This window comes from Onychostruthus taczanowskii, unplaced genomic scaffold (genome assembly GCF_017590055.1).
Source record: "Onychostruthus taczanowskii isolate IOZ18803 unplaced genomic scaffold, ASM1759005v1 scaffold156, whole genome shotgun sequence".
In the NCBI taxonomy this organism is placed as follows: Eukaryota; Metazoa; Chordata; class Aves; order Passeriformes; family Passeridae; genus Onychostruthus; species Onychostruthus taczanowskii.
Window position 1 is genome coordinate 432,476 of NW_024498751.1, and position 20,828 is coordinate 453,303.

At 35.7% G+C, this 20,828-nt stretch overlaps 1 protein-coding gene across 3 annotated transcripts in view; it reads left to right on the forward strand.

The window, feature by feature from the left end:
• SIPA1L2 (signal induced proliferation associated 1 like 2) overlaps window positions 1-20,828 on the forward strand; it is a 126,613-nt gene that overhangs the window by 87,052 nt on the left and 18,733 nt on the right. For all 3 annotated transcript variants that reach the window (XM_041399136.1, XM_041399138.1, XM_041399137.1), the window contains 7 exons: window positions 8,811-9,068; window positions 12,628-12,711; window positions 14,184-14,287; window positions 14,514-14,617; window positions 16,034-16,422; window positions 17,862-18,086; window positions 20,052-20,205. In XM_041399136.1, the coding sequence (XP_041255070.1) occupies window positions 8,811-9,068; window positions 12,628-12,711; window positions 14,184-14,287; window positions 14,514-14,617; window positions 16,034-16,422; window positions 17,862-18,086; window positions 20,052-20,205 (1,318 nt within the window). The remainder of the gene's footprint in view (window positions 1-8,810; window positions 9,069-12,627; window positions 12,712-14,183; window positions 14,288-14,513; window positions 14,618-16,033; window positions 16,423-17,861; window positions 18,087-20,051; window positions 20,206-20,828) is intronic.

The following is a 20,828-nucleotide window of genomic DNA, read 5'->3' on the forward strand; positions in this document are numbered from 1 at the left end:
AAATTCAGTATTTCAATTTTGGTATGCCATCATCCTTTCAGTAAGAAAAGTTTTTATGCATACTTAAATGGAAATTCCTGTACTTCTGTACTTTTGCACCCTGCCTCCTGTGTTTTTACTGGATGCAATTCTTAGTTTGTCATCTTTTTTTGGCTAATCAACCCATTAGATATTTTGTATGCATTGATAAAATCCCTCCTGAGCCTTCTTTTTCCTCTGGCTGAATGATAACAGCACTCTCAGTCTCTCCTTGTGTTTCAGATGCTCTTATCCCTTAACCTAACCATCTCTGATCCTTTGATGGACCTGCTCCATATGTTCATGTCTCTCTTGTGCTCTGATATCAGGTTTACTCAGAAATTCACAGGTAGTAGTTTTGGAGGTAAAACAGGAGTATCAGGAGAACTAAAATCCATTTCACCTGTGCTTGACAAGAAATGTCCCTGTCCTTGGGGAGTCCATGCTTGGCTAAGCAGGATAGAATCAAGCCTCTGTGAGTGATTGCAAACACATACCTGTGGTAAACATTTAAGGCAGGTGTGACAGCTTGTCAGGAGGGAACTTTTTTGTATCAAGCAACTGTAATAATTATCAAATAACACTCAAAGCAGACATACAGATATTTTTGTATTTGGGATTCCATCCATCCGTGACCCACATATTGCAAGTGTCTAGGAGAATGATGGTTAAAAAGCAGGAGAAGGCTTTACATCTATGTTCCTGTACTTACTGCTTTTGCTCACAAACGGTTTTAGAGGTTTTCTGTTAGGAAATGATGCATCAGACTGTCTGACATATGTAGGAAAGTACAGTTGGAGGCTGAAATAAATCCCTTGAAAGTTTGACTTATCCTACAAAGCATATGATCTTCTGGCAGTTGGGCCGGCTTTTCTTCTCTGTACATCAACCTGGTTTCTCAGAGTACATACTGGTGGTTTGTTCTTTTGGTTTTGGGGTTTTTTTTAGTGTTTTTTTTTTTTTTTAATTTCATTTTTTTAAATTTAAATGCCATAATCTAGGGTTTCAAGTTCAGCCACTAAGATTTTTGCCCACTGTGCATAGATATCATTCATCTTTGTTTTTAAAAGGATTAGTTGCTTTAAAAATTTACATACATTTACAAGAAAATAAATATAATTTTAGCAAAAAAACCCCACAAAATCCAGAGTTTTGTGAAAAAATTCAAACGTATAATTTTATTAATGCCTGTCTTTCATTTTCTGAGATAACCAGCTATTTCGACTTCTTGAAAGACTAGTTTCTGCTTAGCTTTATGTGCTGGATTTTATGAATACAAAGCAATGAGGAATTTCTCTTTGGGTTGCTTACTAGCACTCGTTCCTTGCTGGGATCAAATTCTGAAGTGAATTTACACAGATTGGACATGATTGCCATGGAGTGTCTTGGGAATGGTATCCTTCAAATGAAAACGAGTTTCAAGTGTGCAGGGGTGTTTCCAAAGCAGTCCCTTGAAAAAAACATCAGTCGAAGTGGAGATCTTTAATCAAGTTCTTGACTTGATTTTTTTTGTCTGTTAGCTTACCCACAAATAATCTTCAATCCATCATTTTAAAAGAAAACCAACAAAATGTAAGTGTGCACCCACTGAGAAGAAACTATTAGCAATAAACTATTAACAAAGATTTTTTTTTTCTGCAAACTGTCTTGCATTCATTTATTTCAGCATGAAAATAAACTGTTTGAATGTTGAAGGTGCTTACAAAGGAATGTTACAGGGTGATTAGGAAATTACAGAGGAAAATTCTGCTCGATAAATGTCTTCCATTACTTAATGTAGATCCTTCTACTGAAGTCTTGACAGTAGTATATGCAAAAGCAATCATGGAATAAGGCCTTTCATTTACTATCCTGTAAAATTAATGAACTTGAGACAAAGCTCCTGCTGTTTTCAGTTTGCTCCAGCAATTAAATAATCATGCACAAATTGATGCAGAAATCAAAATTATTTGTGTGGCATCAAGCTGATATTTAGATAGAAAGACGAAATTGCTATTTAAAACATAAATTCTTTAAATTACAAAGCAGTATTAGAACAAATTTTTTGGTCATTGTTTTCAGATCTGAATAAATATTCTTGTGTCATATTTGTTTCTGTGCTAGGTCTGTCTCTTCAGAATTGTTGATTTGGGACTGTGTGCATTTGAACAGGAGAATAACGACATTCATTCTGATTTGCTTTCGCTGGTGGTGCTATGGTAGTGTTGAAGGGCACTATATCCTTAATCAGCCAAATCCAATCAAGGAATTCAAGCACTTCTAAATCTATTTTAAGCTGTAGATTTTTCTAGATTATTTTTTACTGCATTTTACCTATGTTTACCTATGTCTTAGTTCAACTACCATTTTATATAAAAAGGAAACTACTTGGGAGCTGATTAAGAAACAAATTCTAGGAAATTTAGAAAGCAAACAAAACTTTAAGCAAAATTTCCAGGGCTGGCTATAAACAGAAGCTGGAGAGCTGTAGGAGCAGTAGTTTTCAGTTTTGGTCTGAACAAGTGAGAGACTCTTTTTCTGCCGTTGTAGGTAATTTTGAAAATGGAAATACTTTAGTAACTATGACTGAAACTGCCTGTGGGCCATTTTTAAGTACTACTGCAATTCTTCGGAGGTTGTTTTATTCTTTTGAACCTTCCAAACTCCTTCTTACAAATTAAATAGAGGTAATGACTTTTTTTTCCAGTCCTGATGCTTGCTCCCTTTAAATGGTTATGATTTCTTTAAAAGAATTGTCTTTCTGGGGCTTTTTAAAAGTAACAGATAACCAGCAGAATATAGAATTTTTGGAAAGTGCTTTTAGGGAGGGGAAGAGGCTACTGTGTGGTGGAATTCAGTTATTGTCACAGGGGCGTTTGCCATAAGCTGGTGGGATAGTTCATAGGGCCTTCAGATTCTTAATATTTATTTACTTATTTAATAAATTAAGCCACCTGAGCTAGAAAGAAGCCAAGTCTAACATGACCTCAGGCAGGTTGAAGCTGCAAAACCTGAAACTGAATGTTTGGTTGTAAAAGTAGAATTTGGATGCACCAAACCTTTAAGTTACCACCCCTGCTGCTAATCTGAGAAGGTTGCAAATATCTGATGTGTCTATATTCTGATGTTCTATAGAAGTAAATTAAAGAAGTATTACTAAGAAAATGTAATTATACTAATTGGAAGCTGTACTACTCACAGAAGTTAATCCTCTCTACCCAAAAAAACCCACACAAACCAACCCCACCAAAAAACAAACAACAACAACAACAAAAAACAAAGCAAAAACAAAAAAAAAAAAAAAACAAACCCAAAAAACAACCAAACCCCCACCCCCCGCCACCCCCAAAAAAGTAGAAAATGCTTAACTGTGTTTTACATACAAATAAAGTCTTTGATTTTTTTCTTACTGACTTATGAATGAACTTATAGGGGGGATTATAATTGCTGAAGTTAATTATGTGTACAGTTGTTACAGTCAAGAAGAAAAAAAATCCCTTCATGCCTGGTAAAGCACTGTTTCTCTCTATGGAGGGATGCCAAGAAGAGTTCCAGACTCTTTTTTTCCCCTTTTTTCATTTCTTCTTTCTTCTCTCTACTCATGGAATCATATTAGAATCATAGAATGTTGTGGGTTGGAAAGAACCTTAAAGTTCATCTAGTTACTGTCTGTATTTCTAATTTTCATGTAACAGTATAGAAAGACTCTCTAGGAAGCCTCTGAATTTCTTGTCAGCTCACCAACACAAAGGTTCTTTTTAAACCTGAATGGTAATAAAGATCTGAAGGACAATGGGTTTATCTTCAGGTAGGAGGAATTGTCAGCTTCAGCTATTTAGCTCCATGGAGGGACTGTCAGAGTCATCACTTCACTTAAACCGAGGTGGTGGAGTGGGCAGCAGCCCTGTCTGAGGTTGCTGTCAGCAATTTCATACATCTATTGTGGTATGACATTATTTAAATATAAAATTTATTTACTTTTTAACAATTTTTTGAATTATGTATGACTACTGTTAATAGGTTTCTGAGATGTCAGAACTTGGATTTTTTTGTCTTCACTTTTTGAACAAAATTGTCTTAGACTATTTCAGTATTATGCAGTGTCTTGGACTTGTGCTGTGACTGATACAGGGGACCAATGGAGTTGAGGTATTACCTGCAGGAGGTACTTCCAGTGTGAGGGAAAGGAAAATCTATATATGTCTTCACTAACTACATTCTGAGTCTCATCAAAACTAAGCTACTAAATTATGCTTTCAGTTAAATCTCAATTATATGAAATTAATCTGTGTTTTATTATGTGGATTTAATAGATTGCACAATGAGTCCTCAGGCTCATTGTGTCACTTTGGGCACTACTGTAGTGTGAGAACAAACATGCACTCTGACAGAAGTGATTGTTTTCAAAAACAAAGTTTGAGTTAGCAGAGTGCAGTTATTGTACTGCTGGATAAAGGCTCTTTCTAGAGCAGGATCAGATGTTTGGTATTGAAATGGTGATAGAAAGGGATAACTCATCAGTGTAATAAACTGATGCACATCGATGATTCCGTCTCTATCCCTACATCCCCTTGCAATACATTGAACTGCAAGTTAAATCCTAACCAGGTATTCTGGTTATGTTGATACCCTAACAAATTATTTATGCTTTAAATCTGCAGATAGCTGGGGTCCAAATACTGAAGTTGTACCCAGTAGCTGATAGCTCTAGGATTTTGCAGAAAATAAGGCTTTTGTGTAGCTATCAAGGTGACAGGGTGTTGATCATGGTGCGTGGAAGCTTCTGGCTTTTCTGTGGAGATGGATAATTTATTACTTAACTAGACTCCCTGCCTAATGTAGGCCCTTCACAGAGCCTATTACAGACAGAACCTTTATATGGAAGCTGAAACTAATATTGAAAGGTTTGACTAATATAGTTTTAAAAAATTAATGGGCTGCTTGATAATTCTTTCAGAACATAATGCTCCTTGCAGGAACATTTGAATATTGCAGATTTTATAGTGCACTCTTAAATTTTATTAGGTTGTTGTGACCTGCTAGCTGTATCATGGAGTCATGATCTTTTTAATTGCAGAGTAGGTTTTATTAACCAAATTTTTAATAGGATAATATGGCTCTTGAACCAAAGGTATTAGTAGAAGTCTGTGCTTTATGTTGAAGCATTGATTTAATTAATACCAAACTATGGTGAAGAGCAGGAAGTGCTATAATTTCTGATGTGTGGTTAAGATATGGTCACATTTGCTTGTTAAATGCTGTGAGTCTGTTTTTCAAATGTTATGTTGGATATAATTGTGAAAGACATTTGATATCCTATACTTCTTTAACATGAATTTAAGTATCTTTTTAAAACCATAAAATAGAGATATGTCTTTATGTATCCTTTAAAATGAATTTGAAAGAAATGTATGAAATTTAAATTGAAAAGCTATCATTCAATACCAGTGCCAATGTATATTCTTGCACTGGTGGAATAAGTAACAAAATCATAAGTAAAAGTTAGATAAAGGTCAAATTGCATATTTAAGAAGGAATTGCTCTTATTTTTGTGGGGTTTTTTTTATGCAAGATAACTTACAGTTTGCTCCATGGCAGGGAGTGGAGGTGGGGATTACAGGCATGAAGTAATTCCTTTTCTGTCTTCCTGATACAGGAAGCAGCCACAATTACAATTTTACTTATCTCAGTATACTGCAGTATCTGTTCTTTAGGCAGTGCTTGTGAAGCAGTGAAGCATATTTTTTCATATAAATGTTGGAGTGATTGGTTTGATACTTTTAAATTAAGGTTTAAAAGCCTTGTGTGACAAAATAAGCTGTCTGAAACCATGGAAATTCTTTTTTGAGCCAGTTAAAACAAGCATTCTAGGGCTCTGTTTTGAATCCCCAAGCAACACTGTTGAATTTTTATACTGATTAGAAACACGATTGTTTTATAAGCCTTTTTCTGCAGGAACTGTGTCCTCAATTTTTTTTTTTTTTAATTTTTAGGAAGAATATGTTTTCCTGATGCAAACAAACACAAAATTTTACAAAATTTTCAGTTCTTACTCATCATGGGAAAGCTTATTGTTTACTATTATTATAACATGCTTTTGTTAATTAGTCAGCAAGCTAAGCCAAACTAAACAGAAGTAACAGTCCCTTTTGCTTTTAAAACCCGTGACTATTTTTACAGCATTTAGAGTACTTTATGGGGAGTATCTAATGAAGGATACAATCACAATTACGTGTTATAACTTCCTCAATTACCAAGATGAACTGTAAAATTGATGTCTTATTAACAAAAGTTGTGGAGGGGGTGGTTTGTTTCTAATGCCTAAAGTCTATAGGAATGAAGAAGGGAGTGAAACAATACTAAGAAATTAGCAGAAGGGAGATTGAAATTTTAGCCTACATAATTGTTCGACTTCTTAATCAAATAATGGAAAACTGTGTATATTTGGTCACATGAAAAGTTGTGTAGTGCACCAAACTAATATTAACCTTGCTGTGTCATTTCTGCATTCTTTGATCTGTTTGTTTTGTATGTAAAACTTCTTACATAGTTAAAAACTAACAAAAAAACCTCAAAAAAAACAAGACCAAAAAAGAAAAAAAGGATCATGGGTGCATTGCTGGAGGCTGTTGTCTCCTACATCTTCTTTGTTGCAGGCAACAAGAATGTGAATGAGGATGAAGGGAAGCATGATCTTGGAACATAAAGGATTGAAAATTACACTGGAGAAATATATAATCTGTGTGTGCTTCAGCAGTAGAGGAGTTTGCACAATTCTGTGCAATTCGCTTAACTTGACCTTTTTTCATGGTGTTCCTCATTCTAAGAGCCTGACGATTCTCAGAAGTGTGAAAAAAGTTTTAAAAATCGATGCATGGACTGAGGCAGTTTGAAGTGGTGTTCTGAATAAGTATGGCATTTCAGGGTGGGGGAAGGCTAGAGAGATACCAAATTGACCCTCTGAAATGATGTGATAGTTTTATAACAGTGATTTCTCTGTAGCACTATTCCATGTCTGTGAGAAGAGATTATTAAGGTAGTTTTACCTCCTTAGGGAAGCTCAAACCAGAAAATAATGATTGCAAAATTTTGTGATGCCTCCAGTGTGTCCAACTATGATTTGTCAGCAGAGGTTGGACATGTCAGATTTTATTGGTGCATCTTACAATGATATTTCTGATAAAAGAGTAACACTGAAAAACCAGGAATTCTAAGTTCTGCTTTGGAACATTCTAGCTCTTCAGCTCATCTTCATCAAGGTGTCTTCCACCATATATTGGCTATTGATCTCCATTCTCAATAATTTAATCATCTATATTTTTAAGTTCTTTAAATTTTTCATGTGTTTGAGTGCCACCAGGGACAGAGATTTAGTGCTACAGGATAAACTTGCCTATTTCCTACTAAAAAATTTCACAGAGTGAAACATTTGGCTGGATCAGACTACGCATATATAGAGTGCATAGAATAGAATTGCTACAGTTGCTCATGGGTCTTCCCTTCAACAACCTTGAATAAGGCAGTTTGCTTTTTGTCTAATATTTTTTCTTCTAATCTGTTTACCAGAACACAGATAACGAAAATATTCTTTGGGAGGGTTGATTCAGAAGCTTTAGTGCACAGTGATTTAATGTGTGAGAATTTATACAATTTACTTGTACTGTACATTTCTGTTAAGGCATTTATGCCATGATATTTTCAGGATTAAGACTAAACTCTTTACACTCTATTGCACTTTCTCTAGGTGATCTGAATCTAGTTGCAAAAGCTAAATGTTGGGTTTTTAACAAAAGCAAAGTTTGATCAATACTCAGCTAAGAAATGGAGCAGAATTGTAGTTGAGACAGAGGAGCAAATTTTCCCTATTTCTTACTTAAACTTAATGTATTGCTTTGGAAGTATTTAGAGTGTTCTATTCACAGATATTTAGCACACACTGCTTATCAGAAAAATAATGGAGATGGAATGTTGAGATTATAAAAAATCTCCAGTGATAATCAGTGTTGACTTTAAAGGGTGTGTGAAGCTTCTATTAACCAATTTCTGAAACTTAACACTTAATTATTGAGTGCAGTCTGAGTCTACAGCAAATATCCCATAGGCACATCTTTTGTGGAACACTACCCATACTTTTACCTGGGTTTACCCTGTCTGTGAATACTGTTAGTATTTAACCACACTGTAAACTTCAGGCAGAGGTGGTAAGGCAGACTGTTTCTGATCTGGCTCTTTCTTCCACTTCCCCATTTATCATCCAGGCTTACAAATCCCTGGGAAAAGAGACATTAGAAAGTATACTTTGAAAACACAGAGGAAAATATTTAGGTGCCAGTTAATCAATTTGCATTGTAGTCTATGCACTCTGTCATTTGGTGGGATTCTAAAGGAGAGATTGCAGCCCAACCAAGAAATGTTTAGTTTGCTGCAAACAGCACACCTATTTCTGAAATTTAAACAAATCAATGCTGTTTTAGAAAAACTTGATGCTTTGTGATTTCTAAATGCCTTGTCTCTAAAAGTTTTTATTATGTAAAATTCAAGCTGCAGATTAATTTATAAAAGTTTAGTATGCTCCCTGTTTTGAAGGGTGAAGAGGCAGTTCAAAGATCTTTGAGCACATGACAGCAAATCTTTAATTTTGAAATGTTTTCTACCTGCTTGGCGTGACAGTTTAGAAGTGCTCAAAGTACAATGCTGCATGAACACCTTTGGGCACTTGAAATCAAAATATGTATCTATTTCTGACCGTGAATGCAAGATTTCTCTCTCTTCCCTCCTGTCAGACTGATTGAGCATTTTTATTTGTCCCACAGGGGTTGTTCAGAACTTTGTCGTATACCCATGGTGGAATACAAACTTGACAGCGAAGGCACCCCATGTGAGTATAAAACCCCTTTCAGAAGAAATACCACTTGGCATCGGGTGCCGACTCCCGCTGGGCAGCCTCTCTCTCGTGCCTCTCCAATCCTAGGAACATCTGACAGACTGCAGTGCCAGCAGCTTCTCCAGCAGGCTCAGACAGCCATTCCTCGTAGCACTTCCTTTGATAGAAAGCTGCCAGATGGTGCAAGGTAATGCTCTCTCTGGTTAATGCCTGTCACCTTCCTAATGTGTATTACTGTTGAAATCGCAGCTTTCTAGAACTTTGGCATCTTGTTTTTTAAACCTTATTTTGTTGATTTTTGACTGTATCTTTAATTATGAGGTGGCATTAAGTAGCATTTACTGGACCAGTCTGCTTGAAACAAGTGACTTTTGGTGTTTGTGGTGGAAGTGGGCTGTACCCAGGATCCTACTGCTGAGGATAGCTGATCTTTCCCTTTAGTCCCAAATCAGTGAAGTGGGAAACTGCCTTATAACTTTTGGATCTGAATAATGTCCTGTTCCCCACCTTTTGGAAGACTATTTAAACAAATAATTAGTGTAAATAAAATGAACTCATTCCTTTAAAATTAATTATTTAATCTTGTTACCAAGATATTGGCATATTTTCAAAGAGTTCTGTAACTCATTACCAGCCCTTATGCTTTGCTTTGCTTTTAATTAAACAAAGCAGAGCTTGTGATTTGAATATGTAACACCTCAGAGATGATGGGATGGTGTTCTTGAATGTTAGCTCTGTTCTAATTTAATCATAATTCTTCATAAGATGAAACTTTGTTTTTAAAGATAAAAATTTGCAAATACATTTGACCTTTGAATTATTTAGGAAAACCATATGTCTTGAGCAGAACTGTGTCCTTTATTGTTTATAATTATTTCAGCTTATGCCTTTATGGGGTGATGTAGTTCTAATTTCCAAGGAAATAATTATTGCATGTTGAAAATATCTGAGTGATACAAAAATCTGAAATACTGTTCTTAAATGGGTTTAAAAGAATTCTAGATGAAATCGTTAAATGCCACTGTTGCTACATTGACTACCTTATTTAGTAGAAAAGAATTAATGACTTTTTACATTGAAATGTACGCAAGTAATAGTAGTATGTATTTGAAAATAAGTCTCATTTATTGTCTTGGGAAGGAAGACTCCCAGTTATGACTGTTTCATCATTTGTGTTCTCCTTCTCCCCTATCCCCATCTCTATCCCCTGAAAAATTGAGAGGTGCATTTCTGTAAGCATTTAAATACCATTATAGAACTTAATCTTTGCCTAATATCTTGTTAATTAAATTCTTAATAACATCTAACATAAGGAGACAATGTATCAAAGGTCTAGAAGTACTTCATCATTTATGAAACTTTATTAAGCATACTGTAGACCGATACAGAAAAGAAATAAAAGCTTTCTGACATGCTACTCAATTCCAAAAAGACTTCACAAACATAAGCTGCACTTCTCATAACACTCAGCAAAGCACGTGAAAAAATGCTTAGGCTGAGTCTATTCTTATCATGAAGAAATTTGTGTATCATTTAAGCAAAACATGAGCAGTACAGAATTGCTATTCTGGGGAAGACGATACAGAGTATAAATAATGAAAAGAGAGGAAAATTATGGATTCTGGCATGTAGGTCTTGAAACATGTAAAGAAAGGTACCTAATTGGCAAGGTCTTTCCACGTGGGAAGAGGCATAGTTGATGATTTGGCAGAGAGATGAGCTTAAAACTGAAGAGTTTGAAGTAAGGTGCACTAGTACTTATAAGTAGTCTTGCAAGGGTGAAAGTGTATACTCAGGCTAAAGAAATGATGAAGAGATTTTAGAGGGTCAAAGACCCAGTAATCAATTTAAGAGTGCAAGCAGGGAGAAGCAGGTTGATAAAACACAGAAGGTTTAACAGCAGATCTGAAAATGACCTAAGTCTGAAGTCAGCAATAAAATTGTTTGGCTTAGAAATAAAAAAGGAAGAAGCAGAAGAAATGTGGGCTAAATATAGTTAGAGACTTAAGCAAAAATTCAACTCTTGTGACATATAATATTTAGGTGCCCAGTCCCTGGAGGGAAATTAGAGACTGAGAGCTGAACACTTAAGCTCCTAATACAATTCCTGAGAATTAAGGGCTTTGAGAAGGAAGTCCAAGTATTTTGGTGTTGTTCAAGGAGTTTCCTCTACTTAGTCACTTAGAAATATGAGGTTATCCTTAAGCTCTACTCCTGTTTTCACAAAGTGGCTAATTCTGTGACAGCTATGCGTAGCATGTGCCTAAGTGAAGCTTTAGGCAGACTCATTCTTCTGATTTTTGCACCAAGAATCTTCTGTGTGCTTTAATCCCTGAGTCACACTTGTTGGCAATGCATCCTTTCACCTGGATACATTCCTGAGAGCAGATGGTTGAAATTTTTCTGTGAAGGAACGGTGTGAGGCAGTCATTGATAAGATTTCTGTGGTTCTCCTTTTGTGGCCACTCGTTTACTAGGCTAAGGGCTTCACTCTTGTCCAGCAAATTGGAGGTAGACATGTTTCGTTCAGCCTTGGAACAGCACAAAGCAATATCCTAGCTTTGAGGACAATGTCTTGAACATCCTGAAGGGTGGAAATGCATGGTATCATAATTTATCCATTCCTTAATGCTGGGTCACTTAATCTGTGCATCAAATGCATAATTCTTGGTGGTAATTGCAAGTTCATGGAACTGAACTAAACTGGAGCCTACTTCACTTAATTGAGAGAGGTTCCATCCTGTCAATACTTCTCAGAGAAAGATATGCTGAAAAATAAGGTACTACACTATTTATTGTACACTGGCTATTAGACAAAATGTAACAGCTAATGTATTTAAAAAAACAAAATATAATAGCCACTGTCTTTAAAATTTTGAAGCTGAGCGGTAACGTTGCTTATTAAAAGGTCATGTTCTTGGGAAAGTGTTTTGCATAAAGAAAAAAAAACACCTTTTCATTTCCTCCCTGAGTACATAAATTCATTTCTGCATGAAAAAGAAGAGGGGGGAGAGAAAAGAAAAAAAAAGATAAACACAGGGAATTGAATTCAAGATAATGTCAAGATAATTGAAGGAAAATGTGTTGTAGTTATGGAATGATGTGCACAGAGGTGAAGGAAAGGATGTGATCAAATCCAAATTTAAGCATTAAATTTCAGCTGTCTGGAAATCTAACAAAACTGCTTAGAGAATTGTTAAGATAGGAGGCTTAAAAGTTTGAATAAGTACAAAATAATACCCTTCATGAATTTTTTTATTGCTTTTCTATGTCAAAGGATTAATAAAATAAAAATTTTAAAAGTATTAGAATTGCCTCTTCCAATTTTACTAGCTTTAAAATTGGAATAAGTGCCAAGGAACTAGCAATCATTTCTGATCCACTGTGAATTTAGAGACCTAATCCAGCTGCTCTGACTCCTGAGTAATCCCATTTACTCAGAACTAAAGCCAGATCTAGGGAAAATAGGATTTGGCACTTAGTCTTTCTCTTTTTGTGACTTTTTATATATTCAGTTTGAAATATTTTATTTGTGAATAAATACTATACATTAAAAATTCTTGTTAAAGTTTTATGAAACTGAGGTAAGCCTTTTAAATTCCCCAAATGGATGTAACTAATTGTTCATACATCTGTATTATTTATGAAAATGAATGTATTTGATAAAAAAAGCACAGCCCAGTTCAAATCTGAAATGCCACAAATATCTCAGTGCTCTATTAATGACTCTGAAATCAACATTACAGAAGTTCTCCAAGCAACCAGTCCTCATCCAGTGACCCAGGACCCAGCGGGAGCAGCCACTGGAGACAGCAAGTGGGATATGACGGGTATTGGTGACTTTTAAAAGCTTTTATTTAAATTTTGCAAGAGCTCCCATGCATGTTCCTTCTTAAGCAAAATTTGTATGGGCCTTCTAGATTTTTTTTTCAAACACTGTTAGTATCTTCTAAGATGTACAGGTTTGCTGATCTTTGATGTAATATGCATGTGACTGCAATTTTAAAGTCATCCTAATTTAACTCTTTAGGGTCATATTTTTAAATTCAGGTAAATGATAACTGGTTCTTAGGTTTATTTTCCCTGTAAAAGGTCAGAAATCAGCTAGTAACTTAGAACTAGAATAAAATAATAATACTTCCTCCTCCTGCTTCAGGAGGAAGGTGTTTGACTAAAAAAGAAAATCTTTATGGTCTTCAAAGGTTTTGTTTCCTGCTGTGTTGGTGTTGGTCACACCCATTCCCTAGCATATGTCCTGAAAAAAGTAGGAATTTCAGAGGTCTCTTCTTCCTAAAACTGTGCGCAGATGGTCCTTTTGCATCCCTGTTAATCCCTTGGTACTGAAATTTCAGAAGTTAGCTGTCTGTATATAAAAGACCACCCCAATACTAATCTTACAGGAATATTATGTGAGACATCTGTTCTAAACTACTTCAAATTTAGGACTTTGTTGTATATATACAGCTACTGAAAACACTCCTGTTACAAAATGTTGAGCTATGGCAGTATCTACAATAGAGTAATATAAAAGCATTCCAGACTTGCCAAGAGGCTTTCAGAAGCTACTTTTCAGAGAAAAAAAAGTGAATATTGAAAGCATCAGCTTGACTCCTTGAAGCGTATTAATGCTTTGGCATGATTGATTGTGGATAAAATATTCCATGTAGCAGATATATATGCAGTATCTTGTAGACTCTTCAAGGAATTTCACATAACTCAGTGAAATCTCTGGCAGCTAAATAGATGGTAATAATTCAAATAAAACTGTAGCTATTTTTTTTTTTTTGACAGTCAACTCATCAAAATGCATCTTGTGTCATTTTTTTCCCAGCACAGTTATTTCTAATAGAAATCTAGGTTTAAGTTTGTTGCTTTGTGAGATGTTTAAACTTTTGCAGTGTAATACGAGGCAGTGGATCTGGTACTAACTTACATATTCTCAATGTGAAACCCCGCAAAACTATGATTACTTTCTGTGGGGCTTAGATCACAAAGAGATTAAGCATATATTACCATGGTTCTTCACTGCAGAAGCCTTTGAGTTTAGAACCCCAAGAATACATTTCTTCTTAAAGTTCAGTGTCTTCTTGGCATGTTCACACTTCAGATATCAGTGTGCTGTTGAAAAAATTGCATATAAATATCAAACACTATGCAGTGTTTGAAAATGTTTGGGAATAAAGTTTATTTTTAAAAGTCACAAAATACTTGCTTTTAAGAGTAAAAAGTGGTGTAGTTCATCATGTAGCTAATCTTACAGGATAACAACTTTAACAGCTTAATTTTCTGCTTACATTAAAAGATGCCAGTCTCCTTTACTCCACGAACATCACCAAGGTTCAGGCTCACTGGAGTGTGAAGGAGGCAGAGAACGAGAGGAAACTATGGAAGGAACTAGACATTCTGGTAATAAAACCCACTGTATCTTTCAAGTACATGTTCTTTGCAATGCAGTGCCTGTTGAAATACAGCCACCTCCCCGTGTGGAGGTTTGACTCACAGAGAGCATGTGATGTGAAGTGAAAGCAGGGACTGCTATGACATTCTGCAAAGATACCTGTGTCTGACTGCAGAGTGTACAGGTTTGAAACCTGATGCTGAGTCGTGTGCCATTCTCCATTATTTTTGGCAGAAACCAAGTGGCATGCACCATCAACCAAAGTCCTGAGCTCCTACAAAGAGCGAGCTTTACAGAAAGAAGGCAGTGGCAAGGAGTCGCCAAACAAGCTTTCGCATGTAAGTCTTTTCTTTGGATGTCATTCAGAACTCTAAAAACAAACAAACCCCAAAATAGCAACAACAAAAAACTACTCTGGACTTACAGAAATAAATCTTAAAAATGCATTTTAGTAATTTATAAAGACCACTGTGTGTTTTGGGAAGCAAAAATTATGCTTGCCCAGATGTGGGTTGAATCAAATATGCTTAATCTTTGTTTACAAACTCAGAATTCCAAGAGAGCTTGGGTCTGGGGCATTGAGGAGATAAAACTAGTATAGTCTCCACTCAGCTGTGAATTTATAGCTTCATTTGTACTGGCTTGTTTAATACGTGGAGTATTTAATTACCCTTTAAAAGAAAATAAAATTATATTTACCATACCGCTTTTCATTTTATGTGAAATACCCATGGAGTGTAATTATCAATAAGCACTATAAAAATGTAGCTTGTGTGCTGGGAATACTGAACAGATTTTCTAGTCTGCCTTGTTTAGTAGCTTGTCTTCAGTAATGGCAAAATCCTCAACAGCCTAGTGATGGAAACTACATAATGTTTGTTACCTGGAAAATCTGCTATCTGTAGTAGGAGTCTGTACACTGTAAACTTACATTTTATGTGTGAGCAACGCATCTCCTAGCATCTGCTCAGGAGGGATCTCATGAAAAAGTTAGTCACCCTTCCCATTTATATCCTACCTAAAAGAAGTCCATTTACCCTAGCAGAAGTCCATCTGCTTTATTCTGGCTACTGTCACAGACCTAAGTTAATCCAACTCTCTATAAAATTCATTTTAAAAGGTAAATAACAAAACCCCTGGACATTATTGGCACAAAAGTCTGATGTAATTATTCCACTTCAATAGCCATGCTTAGTTTAGGGCTTTATGACTTGAGTTACTTTCATATGGTACACATACATCACAATTGGCTTCAATTTAACTAGCCACACATCCAATTGGATTTGATCCAATGAGCTGCATATTTCAGCCACACTGAGAAAAAGCCAACAATAATTCAGTCTTTGGTGATTTTCAGATTTGCAGTAGAGCTTGTTTAAACAAATAATTACCAACCCTTCTAGCTTTAACAAATGCTTATTTTAACTGTTCAGAAATGCAATTTTATGGATGTTAAGCAGGTCCTATAATCAGAAAATTCAATTCTGATTTTAAGATTTGTGATAGAAGATGGAACTAGAGCCTTTTTATTTGCAGTGACATCAACCTTTAATGTGTCTAGCCAGCTGTGCAATTCATTTCACAGAAACTGGTGGTATAATTGGCTCTTTTCATACTTTGCAGTTATATGATAGCACACTGTAAAAAAAGAAAATGGTCTTTGAATGGCACAAATGCAGTAATTTATATGAAAATAGATCTCTTGCTATTTAATTTGAGGGGGGTGTCTTTTGGTTTGTTTTTTTGTTGTTAAGATTGGGGACAAAAGCTGTTCAAGCCACTCCAGCAGCAACACCTTATCCAGCAATACATCCAGCAACAGCGATGAGAAGCACTTTGGTTCTGGAGACCTGATGGATCCCGAGCTGCTCGGATTAACGTACATAAAGGGAGCTTCCACGGACAGCGGGATCGATACGGCTCCCTGCATGCCGGCCCCTCTGCTGGCCCCGCTGCACCTGGGTGGCAGCAGGTCCGCAGGGCACTGCCACACGGAGCAGTGGCCAGAGCCCTCGGAGCCTGCCGGGCCAGGCGATGAAGCAGCCAAGATCTACGCTGTTCATGGCTATGCCGCTGCTATCTCCACCGGCCACACGGCCGAGGGCAGCATGGGAGACCTGAGTGAAATCTCCTCTCATTCCAGGTATGTGTTTCTTATGAACTAGGGGTTATGGATTATGGGTTAGCATGCAGGTAACTCTTCTGTGTTGTTTTGATTCTGTTTACCCTTCTTTGAAACTGAACTTAAAAGATTTTGATGTTTTTGTTGTATTCAAATGCCTGTATGAGCAGTTTTCAAGTAATTTTTGGTGTGTCTGCCTGGACAGCATAGCCAGACCTCCCAGATCTGATGGAGGCCTTATACATGACTCTTGCAAATTGCTTAGATTTTTAAAATTGGGCAACATCCCTGAGTAAAAGAGACATTTGCACCTAGAACTTATTTAACATACTTTCTCTTTGCTGAGGGAAATCAGAAAAATTTGAACAATTTTTACGTACAAAGAAACTGCATTGCATCTCCCCAAATTTCCATTTTTCTGATGTATGCTTTAGAGTTTTGCTTGTTAAACAGCATTTATGATTGATTTTTCAGCTTTTGTTTTTGTTACCAATGAAACGTCTGCATGGTACATCTGTTGTAAAGCTTGTTGAAAGTACCCTTTTATAGCTGGTTACATTTATCTTCCAGTTCCCATTTTATGGTGACTTTGAAATTGAAGCTTTGGTCTATGTGTTAAGGTTTTTACTCTGTAAAGGATAGAAGGAATTGTTTGTTCTTCTTTCTCTCTGATTTTCCTGTTTTCAGTGTCAATCAGTACAGGAAAATAACCAAATAATACCTTGTATACTGATTTTGTTATATGCTTGACGTGAGTGAATTTGTCTTGTATGGTTATTCTGAAGAAATTTATTCTTCAAGGAAGTGTTTGCTTTAGTTTATTTGAAACAGATTTTAGAGTCTTCACGAAAAGTATGTCTTAGTGCCTACTAGTGCTATTATTCATAATAAAAGGGGCTGTTAAAATTATCCAGAGGATTGTCTTGTTGAACTGAAATTTACTTCTGTTAAATTTGCTGGTAATTTAATATTAGTGTGTCTGAGTGAAAGGCACAGCCTAATCTTGCATCAGCTGGCAAAATTATTGTGAAACGGAAAAGCACACAGGTTTTATGATTAGAGTGATATTTGAGTAATTCACTGTGTAGTTCTTTATGTAAATGTGTGTGTACATATTTACTTAAAATTGCACACACAAATTGAACATATATATATATATACACACATATATATGTAATTTAGGCTTTTAGTTTTGATTCAAATCGGTTTGCATTGGCATTTCAGCAGGCTGAATTCCATGCATTTTTTGTTCTAGAAATCACAATTCTGTTCTCAAAGACCTTTAATGCGTACACAGTTGTTGTGTAGAAAATTACTGTGCCAATTTTGCTTCATTGATTTTAACCTTCAGAAAAACTTAACAGTGGGAATTATTGCCGCGTGCCAGGCGAAGCGCTCCTGATTTGCTGTTGCATAGCATATTTAATTTTTCCTTTTGTGTGTTTCGTTCACTTTTCCAGTGGGTCGCATCATTCAGGAAGCCCATCAACACACTGCTCTAAAAAGAGTGGCTCCCTAGATACGTCCAAAGTTTACATAGTGTCGCAGAATAGCAGTCAACAGATGTCTGGGTCAATTTCAAAACCCTACCACAGACAAGGAGCAGTGAGTAAATATGTCATTGGATGGAAAAAATCGGAAGGAAGTCCAACACCTGAAGGATCTGAAGTTTCAGAATGTCATGAGTAAGCACTCTGTTTTACTTCCTTGGGGGAAGAAGGGTAGTGAAAATCAATTTTAAAATAGGATGGAAAAAAATTACACATTTTGTTTCGCCTTTAAATGTTCAGGGTTTTTTTTCTGTACCTATATGTATCTAATGAAGCTTAACATTGGAATAGTCCATGAGAAATATGTTGTTCTTTGGTGGAAGTAAAAGGCTTGCACTCAAAGGAAAACATGCAGTACCTCCAATATAAAAAGAGATAATACTTTCACAATGATGCATCCATAATAAGTAAAGTTTGAATCTTCTGTTTAAAGCTAACCTTGAAATTCCTGCTGGCTTCAAAATCATCTTCGTGGATAATGTCCTTGCTTTCTTTTTTGGTGCTGTTTCTCAATAAACCATAGCCAGCCACTGTCTATCTCAATAAATTGACAAGATGACATGCAGTAATGTATGTAACAATTGTAATTGATGCAATGTAACATTTTCAGATGTTTAATTGGGATTATTCTTTGTTTAATGGGAATGGGTTATTTTTATCTAGTACCTAATTTTGCATATGTGTGCATATTTATGTCAAGAGCAATATTTTAAAATATATGCTAGAATATATATGCTATGAAATATGAATTTGAAATTAGGCTCTTAAATTCGTAATTTTTAAAGGAGAAGACATTACTACCCTCCTGCTCTGGTTTATATGTGTTCCTTTGTGTTAACAGAGAGGTGATTTTGTTTCTCTCCTACAATGTTTTAATTACATAAATTGTTTGGTCATAGTAGTATTTAAATTATAGTGGTCTAACTTCCCACAAATTTTTTGATTTTGAAATCAATGAACTACTGAAACAATGTCTCCTTATTTTGAATGGCAGCTTTAAAATAAAATTGCATAATGAATTGGGGTATTTAGACTAAAACAATAGCAATTTGAAAAATTATCTTCAAGGGATAGTTCTGTTCAAGAACTATTAATTGAATATGACAACATTTCCTATATCAAAAAATATTTTCAGATTTTTCCATGGCATACAGTATTGCCTCATCTCTTTCTTTCTAGGAAAGCTCTCTATTTCACAGAGAGGAAATATCTCTCTGAGGGTAACTATGTTGAAATAAAATAGCATCTCTAATTAGCAGTGATGATGAATATCAGGTCAATTGCTGAATGTTGTGCCACTGTAGGTTATAATTCACTGAGAATTACACTTTACCATAGCAAAGCTTATTTCCTCTCTGCTGAAGACAGTCACTGATGAGGCTGCACTTGGCAGAGAGCGATGGCTTCCAGTGTGTGTTCTCTGTGAGTCACAATCTCCAGTTCCTTCCATTACATTCAACCTGTTAATGCCCTGTCCCTCCTTTCTCACTGGAAGGAGCTGAAGGTTAATGATTCAGTTTGACAGTCTTGTTAACTGTAACTAGATTTTTATGTGTTGATAATTAAAGAAGATATCTGTTTAATTTATCTAAATACTTTTATGAAATTGCTGATAATAAAATATACTTGCAATTGTATTGACAATTGATTGCCCATACACTTCAAACATTGCTGTGATGACCATAATAATTTTGCCAGATTGTGAAGCTGGATGCAATATTGTAATATAAAATACAATTTTTTTTATTTGCTGTGGAAGTAAAAGTTAAAGTATTTTGTTATGAACCTTTGGAAATGTTGAAATAAATATAACTTTTGTATTGATAGAGAAGTGTCGTGTGTAAAAAGGAGAGAGGCAAGCTAGGAGAAACAAGGATTATGCTTTTTGAAATTGTTCTTTAGAATTTCTAAACTCTGTTACTCAGTGGTTTAAGAATTTCATTTTGTACCCACAAACAGTTTCACAGGTTAAGTGATCAAAAAAAATTTCTAAACAGTGTGCTGTGTCAGGACATAATTCTAACAATTTTCACTTTGACAGAAAATGATTGCAGTCTTTCAAATCCAATTTCTTGCTAAAAACACCCATTTTCTCAACAGAGTGTATGATGATATTGATGCTGTGTCTGCATCAAGTCCACTCCAAACTTCTGTCAGGAATGCTATTGTTGAAAGCCAGCAAGTCTTGTCCAAAGAAGATTTTCTGAAGCTGATGCTGCCAGACAGCCTCTCTATGGAGGAAGGGAGAAGAAAGGTTGGCTGCTTTCTTTGGCTCTGTGTGTTTCAGTCTTTCAGTAACCTTAGAAATGGGTTTCTGGTATGCTCAAAATTGCTACACAGAATGCAATATTGTTTTGTACAAGCTAAGTTTATTCTGTGGGGATGACCATAAGTCCCAAAATATCATTTCCCACGAGGATGGGAAATGTGTATTTGATGATTATTTATAAAATCCAGCATTTGTTTAAGTATGTCTTTGCTTAGCTTGACCAGTGCAGGCTGAGCAACTTCATTGTAATTTGAAAGGTTAAAAGTGACATTTTCAAGGAAGGAGGCCTGAATTTGTACATCTTGTGTGATATTAAAACACATGAATAAAAGTAGCCCACTTTCCTCTGCCCTGTAATAGTACCAACAATTTGCTAGAAATCCAAATCAGTTTCATGTAGGTATCAGTGGCAGCTGCTCAGAAGGCATAATTGTCAGTGCTGGAAAGCCTGGATCTAATCTTTATAGTATGAAGACAGTTGGTAATGCTTAATAGTTCACAATAAGCAGATAGCGTTCTTAAAATTTGCTGATCTCCAAAGTAAATGGTTCTGAATTCTGTGCTTAATGTGGAATAAAGAGCAATGCAGTTGAATTACTTGAGATAAT